Genomic DNA, 13,715 nt, shown 5'->3' with positions numbered 1-13,715 from the left:
GGTGGCAAGTGCTAGTTTGAGAGACCTGGGATCGTTTGGTTTCCCTCATCCCAGGGATGGCCAGAGATGGAGAAACCAAGGCCGCAGTTGTGGAATTAGTTCGTCAGAAAGTTATTGGTGATTGCCACGGTTGCAACCCGAGAACTTGTCAGCAGTGAGGAATCTATCAAACTAAAGAAAGAGGCCTTTTGTGCATGACTGGCTTGGAGGTTTCCTGAAGCTGCGGACAGGTACACCTTGAAGCTGCAGTCAAAGAGGAGTCAGTTCAGATAAATCAAACATCTGATAGGGATTCCTCCTGAGCAACTCATTTTAGGTGAGTTCTGGTTGTGCTTGCCTAAGTTAGAGTTAGGGACATGTGGTTGACCAAAACACTCATCATGGGAAGATCATCCATCTCCCTTGGCCTCGGCATGGCTTGCAGTGCCATGACTGGCTCAGGCGCCTGTCACCTGAAGTGCTGAGATTCCATGTAAAATTGAATCACTGCCTCTACAATACATACAGCAAGGAAACTGTGGGGGATCGAACTCAGTCTGAGAATAAAATACATAAGCTGGCAGGTTTTCTGGGTGATTTCCTAGAAGATTCAGGTAGCGTTCAAACCGACAGCAGCTTGAATTTTGCTCCATCGTCATTTTTCAGCTACGTGACGTTGTGCGGTTGTCCTCTCATGACCCGTCTCTTCGGCGGAGATGCTGTTTTCCTGATATTGCTGTGGCAGCGACTGTGCTTTTCCACGTAAACCCAAATCTGCTGCCCTTGAGGAAAAACGAGATTTGCTCCGGGACTCCTGCAGTGATCAGGATGTTGCCTCTCCCCATGAAACACCTGACTCATGAAAAATGCCTTATGTAGAATTGCAAGCACGGAATTCAAAGCACAGTGAGGTGATGGATGTTCTGTGGTCAGTTTTAGGAACATTATACAATTTTGTCAAAAAATAAAATATTTTCTGCTAGAAGTGTATTCAAATATATCGAGACACTTTTCCGGATATTTCGTTTTGTCCAGACTCCCCATGTGTAATGATCCTTAATCAGTTTGGATCTCCAAACTAATCACAGTGGATACCGACACTGTCACGGAGATTTCAGGAATTCCACTCCACATGCTTTTCGGAAAAGTGTGCTCCACTTTCCCTTCAGTGATTCAATCCTGCAGCAAACCGGTTTTCTATAGCTTCACTAAATAAGAGTGGATTCTTCAACACCTCAGGCATGCATCATCACAGCAATGCCTCTATTATGCAGGGTGCATGTATGTATGTGTGTGTGTGTGTGTGTCAGTGTGGGGAGCTTCAACAAAGCTTTCCTGCGTCTGTATTGCTGCTGACTCATTGTCACAGCCTCACAATCTGCTGCCTGCTGGCCTGCATTTGAACACTCACCAACCTCGGCACCTGGAGGCTGACCTGGGGCGCGGCTTGTTGGCCGAGCTGCACGTGGGCCGGCGTCCAGCAGAGGCCGGCTCCGGTCGGGTTGATGTCCGAGGTCGTCTTCCCGGCAAGGACCTCCATAAATGACATTCCAAACCATGCATTTGTGATATAATGCTTAGGAAGAGAGAGGGGGGGGGGGGGGGGGGGAGTAAGAGAGCCTTTGAGTTTAAACCCCGCTCCTCCCCTTCCCCCTGCTGTCAGAAGTCATTCAGCACAGCAAATAAAAATCTGCCGCAATGTCTATAAGTGTGCAGCCGCAAGGAGCGCATCTCACTCTTCAACACATTCGATTTCACACACAAGCCATCCAAACAAGTTCCTCTTCAAGACTTACAAAATACCTTACTGCAGGAATATCAATTTGAGCAACGCTTACCTGCGACTAAGTCAGACCTCCAGAGTCTTCCTGCTTTAAATGGGTGATCGCCACCCAGTGGAACACGCTAGAATAACACAGAGATTCATAATAACCGTCATTGGGTTCAGCACGGTGGTGAATATTTCATGGAAATTTAAATATAGTGCAAAAGTGCACACACATAAATACAATAGCAGACAAACACCAGGTCTGAGGTTTCAGTTTTATTTAAGGTTCATTTTTTTCCAGACCTGCAGAGGACAGTTCACTTCCTTTAAGCGCCTCAATTTGTTTCGCATTTTTTCCCTCGCAACATGTTAAAACCCATGGCATGACTGTTGGTTTTATTTTTTTCTTCTCCTGGACGAGTTTGTTCATTTTGTGAATACTGTTTTAAAAGGGGAACAGCGGGGCAGAGGGGTAAGAGAGAAAGAGACAGAGCAAACATGGATAAGAAATTAAGACTTAAAGAAAGAAAAAGGCGATGGTCGGAGGTCGGTTTCCAGTCCTGCGGGCCGAGAGCTCATTGAATCACTACTACAGTACTCGTCGTATTGCGGCACCTTTCCCGGAGACAAAGTCACTTACATTTGCCAAATTCACATACAATATTGCATATTGGAAGCAATCGTTGACATCAGGGCCGGGCGGCGTGGAACAGAGCGTTCTCAAAGAGTTTCTCTCAATATCGATATATGCGGTGATATCCATTCAGCTTCGGAAAGTCTGGTTTAAGGAACGTTGCAGCTGCGTTTGGGAAAAGTAGTTAAACTCCACTCTTACTTTGACGCTTGTGAAAGACCCCGATCAAAAAACCCAAACCGTTAGGCTGGTAATTAACAGCCGTTTTCTCAGATCACCTCTCCGTGATTTTCAGGTCAATTCTTTGTTACTGTGTTTAAAAAGTGACATCGTTACCAATTATCGCAAGTGCCGAAATGGTGAGGAAGACATGATTTTTCTTTTTAACTAAAGTACCAATTAAAGTGAGAAAACATCTTAGCAGGAAATGTCTGGCTGCAGACGGTGGAGTTATGTACCATGAGACAAATATGTGACAATTCAGATACTCGACATATATTGATATCGCCCAGCCCTGAGTGACAGTAGACCCCCCCCAACTCATCCCAGCTCCTTTCTCTCGTCATTCTATTTAAGGCCTCGTTTAAGCCCTGACGGCTCAACAAATGGACCCATTTGACCCCTTTGCCACCCTTGTTAGTATTTATGACATGTCCTCATCCGTCATTCCTCTGTCTACTCGGTGGCTGTCCATGTTAGGGCTAGCAACTGTAGGTACCACACAGTGGCACTGTGAGTAAGAGACTAACCCTAGTACTCAGGACGAGTGCCGGACCTCCCGCAGCCCTGGCTCCCTGTGTTAGGCAGTGCTCCATCCTCTGATACAGAGGTTCTGTGAAAATTTTCCCTCCAGCAGGAGGGGGCCAGGGGGAGCCCTCCACTAAAGGGAACGTGGGCCGGGCGGCCTCTCAGGCGGGCCATTTGTGTCGCTGCCTAACAAGGGAGACCATGCATAGCCTGCGCCCTAGACCCCCACACCCCCCCCCCGTGTCATCTGCATTCATTTTCTCAATATATCTCAGCTTCTCTGAAAACCATTCACAACGAAAAGTAGGAGCCCCTGCCTCACCTGGCCTCGCGTCTAATCCGGGGGGCCATCCGAGTGTCTCCCGTTCAAGCGGGAGGACGAGGATCTTTGGGGCTAAGCTTCACAAGCAGATTAATTCGCTTGCTTTATTCTTGGGGGGGGGAGAAAAAAAACAAAAAACTAACCGTGGCTTCAGCTTTCAAACATCTATTGTCGGTGCTTATCGTTTTTTTAAAAAAAGACCTCACTTCGGCTAAATTGTTTCGTCACCTGATTTTGGAGCGAACGCTCAGTGCCGAACGGTTTCTCGTGCCTTCCCTTGACGGGGAGCTAGGTGATTAAATCTCCAAACGTCTCCGGGTCACACCTGCACTAGGCCTAAGGAGCAGTGACGGTAGCGGACAGAGGGTGCTGATGAGTCGTGTGCCACGAAACGAAAACAAATTGGCCTTTGAAAAAGACAAAAAAGAAGAAAGAGAATAAGAAGAAAGCATATTTGTTACTTTATCATTTTTCATACTCTGCAGATTGGTGTATATCGCGTCGGAGCAGGAGAGGACAGGGGTACAGGATGAGTGGGTATAAAGTGGTTGTGGGTAAATGGATGGGTTTTCTGCTGTAGTCTCTATTCAGTGGCGGTCCACAGCGGCACTCTGTAGCAGCTCTGTGTTGGGCTGTCCTGGGGGTCTGAAGGCGGTCTGGAAGCCTGGGGGAGGAGAGTGGAACTGGCTGGCCGGGTTGGCTGTGGCCGGGGGCAGGTAGGGAGCCCAGCCGCTGGCGGCGGCTCTGTGATGGAGGGGAAGGTGGGCGTCGAGGAGGCCACTGTGGAGGGGCTGGGGAGTGGGTACAACTGAACTCGCCGGACCGTCCATCTCTGTAAGCGCCTGCAGGGACTTGAGCCAGTGTGGCGGGTTGTCGTCCTGGAGACAGTCTAAACTGTTGCCTGTTGAGGCAGGGATGCCTGAAGGAAGTTCGGTGGCAAATACAGGTCAAGGAATGAGTGACAACGAAAGATAAGGAAAGGGCACATTCAAATTTATACACAATGCACTTCAGTGAATGTGCTGAATGAGTATATCGGAGCTCATTCAGTTAAGGTTGAACTTATCATGGGCTGTGACTAACTAAGTAAGGTTGTAAACCATAGGTTTTTAGCCAATCCCAGATTCGACGATTGCAGAGCCGCCATTGGCCGAGCGGTCACAGCAAACTGTGACACGCAGTCACCAAAAATCAGTTTGACAGAGATGATTGTCAAGGGTTGAAACCTGGAATATTCACCCCGATTTCCGTAGGTGACTGTGCTTGTCGGAGTCGGAGTCGGAGGACTTCTAGGTGAAGACATTTCAGAACCAGAAGTATGTGATGGAGCGCAAACTTTTAGCAAAAATGGCCTCCACATTGCTCTCTTTACATAACAAATCATACGTATGTTGGTTCGGTTAAATTTAATCCAACTAGCAATAAGTACCGCTTTATTATTGCGTCTCCCGAGTACACAGGACTGTGCTACACTCAGCCGGCGAGACACAGGATCAGTATAATCAGTGAGCACGGGGCTGAACTGCCGGAGGACAGAGGACGGACTCGGTCCAGGTGGACGTCCAGTAGATGGAAAAAAGGAACGCAGCTCTACGTTCTTCCCCTCTGAGGAGTGCAAGCTCCACTCAATGCACACTCCCTCTCAGTTTGGCTCAACTGAAGCCTCGGGGCTCATTTCTAAAATCACAAATCTCGTGAGTGAGATCGAACAAAGTCAGTACAAATATGAAGTATGGTCACACTTGATGTTAACGTTCCGTAGTGATAGATGATAAATGATGCCGGATAATGAGTAGGTTGGCCTCACTGTGTAAATATTCAGGGTTTTGGAGATACTGAATGCTGACTACGATCTATGACAGGCACATTCTGCTGATCCTTAAGTGGTTTTTCATGCAAAGATTGAGAAAAATTCTTTCTGAGGGGCATCTATCTATGAAAATGGAACGGAAAGACGGACGAGCTGAAACATGAAAACAACTGAATCCAACAGACATCACAAAGCATAGATTCATAAAAGACCTGACGTTTTTTTAGATAGAGATTTAACTTCTTTTACTATTTTACTATTTGGTTATGATCAAGAAAAACAAATAAATCAAATGAACGGAAGCGGTGCTATTTCATGGCATGGCTCCGAGAAGCACGGAAAAGGGGCTTATTTTTTGCAGCCCTTTTGATTTTAGTTTGTGCTTTTACACAAAACGAAACAATCAATCGATGTCAGATGCCCGTTCTGTTGAGGTGTGAGTCGGAGCAAACTACCTGTGATGATAGCAGGGTCCATCCAGCTCGCTGTGCTGTCCCAATTTAGACTGTGTGACATGCCCGCTGGCCCAACAATGTGATTAACACTGTTTGAGGATGAGGACGATGAAGAAGAGGAGGAGTTGGGAAGGCCCCCGAAGTTGATATTAATGTTGGGCAGGAGAGCTCTGAGACCATCTTGCCACTCTTTCACATTTAGACCATCTATAGAACCACTGTTTTCTGCAAGAAAGAAACAGTCAGCTTTCAATTGAGTGACGACCAGAACTCCGGTTTGTCCGAGGAGACCGACAGCGCTCACAAAGACCTCAACAAGTGCTCAGCTCCTCGTCCCGTGACATCATTAACATTACCCTCCTGACCAATTCATGCCGCTGCAAACAAAGGCGTGCCCCATACCTGAGATGGGGATCCCTCCTAGCCCCGTGTTGTGCTGAGGGATCAAATTCAGGTCCAGGAAATTGTTGTGTGAGGCAGCACTGGCTGAGTGGTTCAAGTGTGTGAGGTTATTCCGCGTGGGGATGCCCATCCAGGGGTGTCTGGCAGGCGGCTGCTGCTGCTGCTGACCGGCCGGACCGCTCTGACCGCCGGGGAAACTGAAGGAGCTGTAGATTGCCCTGTGTTGGAGCTGGGAAAGGCGTGACAGGCCGCCGGGGAAGTGGTGCGAGGTGCCGGGGTTCGAGTTAGGGGGTTGGAGACCCGGACCGTGATTGTTTCCCTGCGGCAGAGGGCCTGGCGAGGAGGGGCTCTGATCCTGCACTGACAACTCCTTTTCTATTAGATCAGCCAAGGCTTTGCGGGTGACGTCGAAAGGATCGAAGCCCAAGTCATCATCCTGCTGTTTGCTGGATGAGCCGAAGCCGAAGGCCGCCTGCCAGTCTGTGGAGGAAGACACTGGTATTGTGTCTGTGAAGAAAGGAAAGTCATATCAAGCTACTGGAATCCTTTTCTTGCTCAGAGGACTTCTTTAATTCCAATATTCCCCTCACTATTCTTGCAAATCCAAAAGGAAATGGAGTAAGGGGAAGCAGTGTTTGAAGAAAACAAAACAAACAAATTGCGATGCTCAAATTTGATCTTGGTTATCGAGTTATGACCATTACTTCTGCCTTATTCTGTGGAAAAAGGAGGAAAATCACCGGGCCTCATCTAAGGCATGTTTTATTCAAATGATCTACATTCTGTTATTCCTTCAGGTTATGATTTCAGTGCAAGTGCACTTCCACACATCTGTGTGCATACGTTTTACTTTTTTTCCATTTCCTAGATTATATCGTGGATTTCAAAAACACTTTTGGCTCAAACATCTTCCTCCAAACACTCTCCATCAGCTGAATATTCATAGCCTTTTGTGGCGATCACCTTAAAGAGGCTTCAGTATACCGTAAATATTGTGTCTCTTGTTCACAGAAGCAAACACAAAGTCAGACTGATAAAATCACAACAGAGCTTCTTCTTGTTCCCCGATTTAAATCCGTGATTCGACAGGGTCAAACTAACGAACCGTCTCGGAAACAGCGTCAATTACCTGATGTGAAAAGGCTCTGAGGTTCAGGGGTCATGGGCCAGTCTGAACTGCCGCGAGGAGAGCTGGGGAACGGGGGCAGGCCGGCGGGGAGCGGGTTAGGATGTCTGAAGTTGCTGTTGTCTGAAAAGAGGGACTGAGACTCTGCCGCCGCACCCTCGAAGGGTGAACGGGCTGTGAGGTCTGACACGCTGATGGGCACCACGAGGCTGGGCTTGGTTAAACCCGGGGGAGGGGAGGGGGAGTCACTTGTGGTTATCTGGGGAGAAAATTTTAAAAATTATAATTAAAAAAAAAAAGAAAAAAAAAATTGGTCTCCAAAATGTTTTTACTTTCATTAACATGTAACTGCACGACGAGACAACTGTTACCTGTTGTAAAGTTTCTCCGTTCACCATACCGATTGACTCCGGAGGCTTGTCACAGGGACTGTGGGGGAAACATTTGGCCCACAAAATAAGCTCCCCCGTATTGACATGTACTAATGTAGGCCCTGTCTCAGTGTGCGTGTGTTACCTGTTGCTGTCACAGTTCGAGGGGAAGGGTGACAGGGCGGTGTGCTGGCCAGGACCCAGCTCTGAGTCGAGCCCATCTGAAGTTATAACTTCTTGGTCTAGATAGTCTAGCAGCGGAGGAGACTTGCGGTCCTCTGAAAGCCCGTTAGCCAGTTTGCTATGCCCCGACAGTGACGGCCACCCGTCTTTGCCATTGCTGTTATTGGTTCTATCACAACAGAAGAATTCACCGTGAACAAAAAGTAAACATTGTACTGTGGGCATACCCAAAAACAAAATAAAAAACAAAAAAGTGCAGATGGATCAGTCGTACACACAAAAAAAAACTGACCTCTGTGTTAAGCTCAATTTATTCTTTGACTTCTCTGTACCACATGTTGGAGGTTGTAGAAAGCTAGGGTTAATTTTATACAGGTCTTGCAGGAGTTTCTGCTCATATTCTTGATGTTTCCCTGCCTGAAAATAAACAAGAAAAGAGTTCATTTGTTTTGTTTTTTTTCAAGATCAGTCAAGGTGTGCAACACAGAAAAGGACAAACAATTGTTACCTGCATTTCCTCTTTAGTAAAGCTCGCTGCTTCGTCCCCCAGCTCATGTAGATACATACAATCGGGTTTAGGACACTGCATACTTTTGAGGAAGTAACTGCAGTACTTTGTTGTACCTAAGGAAGCCTGCGATCATAACACAGGGACAGTCAGAGAGTTAATTCAAAAACTAACACAAAGTTGTATTTGAATAAAAGCCAACATGACTATTTGCAGCTATTGGTTTACAAGGCACGAGAGAGGTTATTGAATGCCTTGAATGAAAACGAGCATAATTCCATGGAGAATCGATTCAAAGCGATTTGTTTCTCACCTTAAGGGTTCTGCCATCCACTACCACGTTGTTCACGCACTGTATAGCTCTGAGAGCATCTTCAGAGCGGATGTAAGTGACATATGCACTTGCACTGGGCCCCTGAAGAACCGTGACAAATTGAATAAACATTCATATGGAATAAATCCACTGGATGTGTTTACAGTTGATTCATCATCAAATCTGGTTTCTCATGTCACTTAGTATGACGCTGAACCAAATATTCAAATATATTTTTTGCTATAAGGGTTTTAAACACACAGACAGTGGGGTTCCAGTCAAAAATATCTGTAAAGCTATAAATAGCATGTTTCGATAATTTTTTTTCTTTTTGAAAGATGAAAGATGTGTTTAAAACACGAATACTGTAATCACCTGTGAACCTGCATAAGATGTGCTATTGTTGATGACCACTTTATGGATTTTACCAAATCTCCCAAAATACTCTGGTCGTTTTAGGACCTGTGGGCACAATGAGAAGACAAAGTTGAGCATGCTGTCGGCACCACCGGAGGCTTGCGTGGGAGGCTGCAAACACACATTTAAATAATCCCTTCCTGGAAATGAAAAAAATAAATAACCTCGGGTTTGACTCGAGCAAGAACCACATCGGACTCAAGTTCAAACAGCACTTCACTTTTAACACTGATTTCACCTGCAGCGGAAGTTCATGTTCATGGTGACTGTACTCACTTCTGGATCAGCAAGTCGCTGTGAGAGTCCCACCACAAACACCAGATTTCTCTGGACCACTCTAACACTAGCCAGATGCTTGCGGTTCTCTGTCACCTTCTGCTTCTTTTCATTTTGTTTCTGCTTCTTTTCATTCTTTATCCTTTGGATCTCCTCCTGTGACAGAGGCTTGTACACAGCAGGGTCCTCTGGATACGGCTGGAGAGCGGAAATGATTGGGTTTCAAAACAAGATATTCCAACATTAAAAATCTACTAATGTCCACACTGTGACTTTTTCCCTATCAGATCTGGGATAACGTGGGCATTGCTTGCTAAAGCAAAAGGTACGTATGAAAGCATCAGTATTGCTGGGACACTACCAATGATGAATTGATATTCTACAATGACCGGCCAACCAACATTTCGGTCAAATCTTCCTTCCTGACCGGACCGTTCTCTGCTCCCCAGCTCGCTCCCTCACCTTTCTACAGGCTGGACAAAGGCCGTTCTCATCTGTGCGAATGCGATGCCAACAAAAGCGGCAGATCTGGTAGCCGCAGGTGCAAGGGAAGAAGTTGACGTCGTCGATCTCCAGTGGCTCCATGCACAACGGGCACTCCATGGGATCGTCCTTCATGTCAGGGCTGTGGGACATCCTACGGCGTAATTAGTGTTGAGTACTTAAAGCTGTAACAAAACACAGAATTCAAAAGATGTGTTAGGTGTGCATATGAAGTCATCATGCCAGGCCAACAAAAAACACTGGGGTTGAAAAATAGGGTTTCCTTGTGTAACATTTGTATTTTCAGAGAGCAGGCAAGCAACTGGCTGATATATAATGCCAAGTGCTTATATGTTTCATTGGTCTTTTTTTCCCTAGTCTGATGAAATACAACCACATAACTGCTGCAGTAATTTAACATCCATAGTACCGCACTGATGTCTGTCGGCCGATGTGTGCTTTCCCTGCAAAGCATTTTTCAGACTGAATTAGCACACTGATGACATTAATGTCAACAAGCTAAAATAGCTTCAATAAAAACTGTGAATTCGATATCAAGCGGTAGCGCTACACCCCTAATCTACAGAAGCTAAGCACCTCCTTTTTGGGGGGCAATCTCAATAAACTTGTGAATTATCAAAGGAAACACTGATCGCTACTAATTCTCAGAAATCACCCATAATCACTCCATCCATTATAAAACACAACAGCTCAAGATGCTCTACACTTCACTGCAGGTTTGTCATAAAGAGAGAGAGAGAGGGTTAGGGAGAAATGGTGACTTGTTCAATGTTGAATTGAAGAGCACTAGTATGCACTCTTCAAACATGAAAGTTGTGAAGCTCAGCTTTTCACTTAAATCTTTTTTCCATGTTGTCAGGTCATCTTTACGCTTGTGGGATTCAAAGTTCATTGTGCTGTTGAGATTGCTGACTTTTTCGGACCTATTTGTTATTATGTGTGCGTATCCAATACCAGATGCACCTCTCAGAGCTTGATAAATAAATTCAAATATTACTGAAATAAGTCACAGATGTTGTGGTTATATGACATATGTTTCTAAATGACACCTTGCGATGCTACAGCATTACACTTTGTCAGAGCACATATTCTCCAGATGTAGAACATATTTGCATATTAAAAACATCTGTAAAAACATGCTTCCTTTTTCCAGTGAAGAAGAATTATTCAAAATAAAAAACCAAACAATAACAAAAAACAAACAGTGTCCACTATATCAAAAATATGCCATCATTTGGAGCCATGGTTGCAAAAGGATTGTTCAGGCATGTTGTTCAGCCCAGGTTTGATACAAATCGGCGACGAGAAATTCGACGACATGGGCTGTTTTGCCATTCACATGTTCAGCTCTTCTTTGAGGATACATGGAATATCTCTATATATCCTTATGAGCAATTGCTGGGATTAAAAAGACCTGTAAACAAAAAAGCCCTGCTAAAAAAGGCTGGAATGATCTCAGTTGGAGTTTCATCTGAAGACTGCATCGGTCAGCTGTGTGTTCTGAATCTGCGATAACTGGCTCTAGATAGTAGCATCTGTTCCACAAGAGTTAGTGGACGTTGCAACTTCTTTGCCGGGTCGGCATCAAAGTTACGATAGGATCCAATGCTACGGCGTTGCACCTAACTTGCCAGTGTATCAACCACAGTGGGATCAAAAACAAAGCAGAATGATACAGCAGCCCTGCAACAGCGAGATGAAAACCATTGCTGAATAATACAATAGCCGCGCAACAAATCCTCTATTTGTGCATCACATTCATGTGGGTTAGGTTTGGTGAAATGTTGGAAACACCTCTCTCCTGCTCTCTAGAAACCAGAAGCAGTATATATAACTGCCAGCTTGTCAGAGTTGTGTGTTGGTGCTGCTGGTCCAACAGATTCAGCAAGGACTCAACATTATGTTCTTGTAATGAAATTATTCAGGACAAGCAAAACAAAGCGATGAGTACTATCAGGATTAGCCAGTGAATTGGCAAAAGAGTATGCACTGTTGACAGTTTTACAAGAGTATCCATTTATATGTGACAACACTGCTACCAGGAAGAGAACTCGGTGACAAACCCAAATTGAAAGATGCTGATCGTGTAGAAGCTGATAAAACGATGTGAGGAAAATGCCAGAATGCTCGGTAGTACCTACATAGTACATTTCATCGAGCAAGGATAGCTCAGCTTCAGGAGCCCGCTCAAATATAAACACCGACTGTTTAGAAATTAAATAACTAGCGCAGGAACAAATGAGCGGGTGTGTTAACTTCAGCGGCTGCTTTCTGGGTCGTAATGCTTCATTATGACAATGTTATTTGACTGCCGTTAGCCTCGGCTAACATTAGCCGCGAAATGGGTAAAAGAAGCCGGTCTATGTGCATTATGAAATGGAAGCGTTGTTAAAACAAATAAAAGCATGTGGACGGATAACAGGGCGATGTAGCCGCCGACCGCGTCATAAAACGCAGCGGACAACGTCGGGTTTTCTCCCCCACGCCAAATGACAGCTTGCTGGATGGGGAGCCTGGCGCCGCGGTGGTTAGCATGCTACGGCCGAAATGTACGGGATTTTTGGAGCAAAGCTTACGATGCGGCCTACACAAGCTAATGCTGACTGAGGGCGAGTTGCTCGCACTGAAACCCACTGACACCGCTTCCTGAATAATAAGAGGACATAGACAGTAACCCCCCACGCTGGATGGCCCCTCACAGTCAGTCTATTGAGCCACAAAGGACACAGGAGCCCTTTATTTATTGAAAAAGGGTAAAGGCTAGCTAGCCAAGCTAGCCACTTGGCTTACGTTATCGTTACTTACCCTGGCCGTATTTAGCTTAGGATTCCACTCCAAGAGAGTCACACCAAACTGGGCGGGGACTGCGAACGAATGTATCTGAAATGTCAAAAATTCAATAAGCGGTCACTTTAGATAATCGTAGGTGTGATGTTCTGTTACAACTGGAAGGCTATGAAGGTGTTTTGCCCCTTTCCTTTCTTGATACTGTGGAGACAATTTACGCTCAAACCACCATCTTAGCTAGCTTTAAAATAGGGAGGAGGGAGTAGGGCAAGTTCTCATCGCAACTGAGTCTGCGCAGAAGAACGAGTGCCTTCTGGGAGTTGGAGTTTTCTACGATTCCAGACGAAACCCAGTTTGTAAAATAAAAAAGAGCCGTCACTTACACATGTGCTCGATATAAACGCGCATTTTACCTACTCGTCCTCAACTGTTTATCGGAAGGTGAATGGTAAACGAAGTGCATTTATGTTGTCTGATGTGTGCATTTTACATACATTATTATGATCATGGGTGTTATCTCATGCAGAGGAATGTGCACAGATACTGCTCATCAGTGTGTAAGGTCAGAAATGATCTACTTATCTTTAGGTTGTAATTGTAAATGGACTCTACACTACATAGAGGGATATTCATTTTTTTCCGACAATACCATATTCATTTAACAGTTCAGCTATTTATGCGTGAGATGACGATTTTATGGAAAGAATGAGATGGCATACACAGAACACGTTAAAAAGAGAAACAGCGGTTATATCTGTAAAGAAACACGCCAGCGGGCAAACAAACCCCACCAGCTATTTATGGATATAATTTTTATTTCTGTGTCGCTGGACTGAAATGCAGGAGAATCTTCCACTGGTTGAATATGTGAGCTGTACTTGACAAATCATTTATACATGAGTACAAGACATATTTTGGTGTTTACAATTTCCCTGGTCGTGCATTGTGCATCACGATGTTTTGATAAGCGAGCTAAAAATGCATTTCCAAACAAATAAAAAGGAACGCGAATGGGTCAGCCAGGTTTCAGGACCCGGACGTGGAACACAAAGTTGAGGCTTCAGAAAATCCAGCGAAACGCCGTGATGTCACAAAGGGAAGAACTATGAGATT

At 45.3% G+C, this 13,715-nt stretch overlaps 1 protein-coding gene across 1 annotated transcript; it reads right to left on the bottom strand.

Annotated features, from left to right (window-relative positions):
* Positions 1–2,003: 2,003 nt before the first annotated feature.
* On the bottom strand, positions 2,004–12,845 carry cnot4a (CCR4-NOT transcription complex, subunit 4a). The gene is made up of 13 exons (XM_086149493.1): positions 12,621–12,845; positions 9,774–9,979; positions 9,312–9,509; positions 8,994–9,080; positions 8,619–8,720; positions 8,306–8,431; positions 8,090–8,214; positions 7,760–7,966; positions 7,615–7,672; positions 7,247–7,502; positions 6,118–6,624; positions 5,716–5,940; positions 2,004–4,369 (listed from the first exon to the last, which is right to left on the bottom strand). The coding sequence occupies exons 2-13, from the start codon at positions 9,945–9,947 to the stop codon at positions 4,038–4,040; spliced, it is 2,397 nt and encodes a 798-aa protein (XP_086005619.1). The 5' UTR covers positions 9,948–9,979; positions 12,621–12,845; the 3' UTR covers positions 2,004–4,037.
* Between the last annotated feature and the right edge of the window lie 870 nt (positions 12,846–13,715).

Source organism: Fistularia commersonii, chromosome 7 (assembly GCF_037954325.1).
Source record: "Fistularia commersonii isolate RoL2024-O1a breed Wild chromosome 7, RoL_Fcom_v1.0, whole genome shotgun sequence".
NCBI lineage: Eukaryota > Metazoa > Chordata > Actinopteri > Syngnathiformes > Fistulariidae > Fistularia > Fistularia commersonii.
The sequence above is the reverse complement of the archived record's forward strand: the minus strand, read 5'-3'. Positions and strand labels throughout refer to the sequence as shown.

What these genes read in the sequence shown, in the direction of transcription:
- cnot4a (XM_086149493.1), bottom strand. Translation starts at nt 9,947, where the DNA reads ATGTCCCACAGCCCTGACATGAAGGACGATCCCATGGAGTGCCCGTTG. An exon ending in TTTGTCCAGCCTGTAGAAAG is followed by an intron (nt 9,510 to 9,773) that starts GTGAGGGAGCGA and finishes TCCGCTCTCCAG; the next exon opens with CCGTATCCAGAGGACCCTGC. An exon ending in AGGAGGGATCCCCATCTCAG is followed by an intron (nt 5,941 to 6,117) that starts GTATGGGGCACG and finishes TCTTTCTTGCAG; the next exon opens with AAAACAGTGGTTCTATAGAT.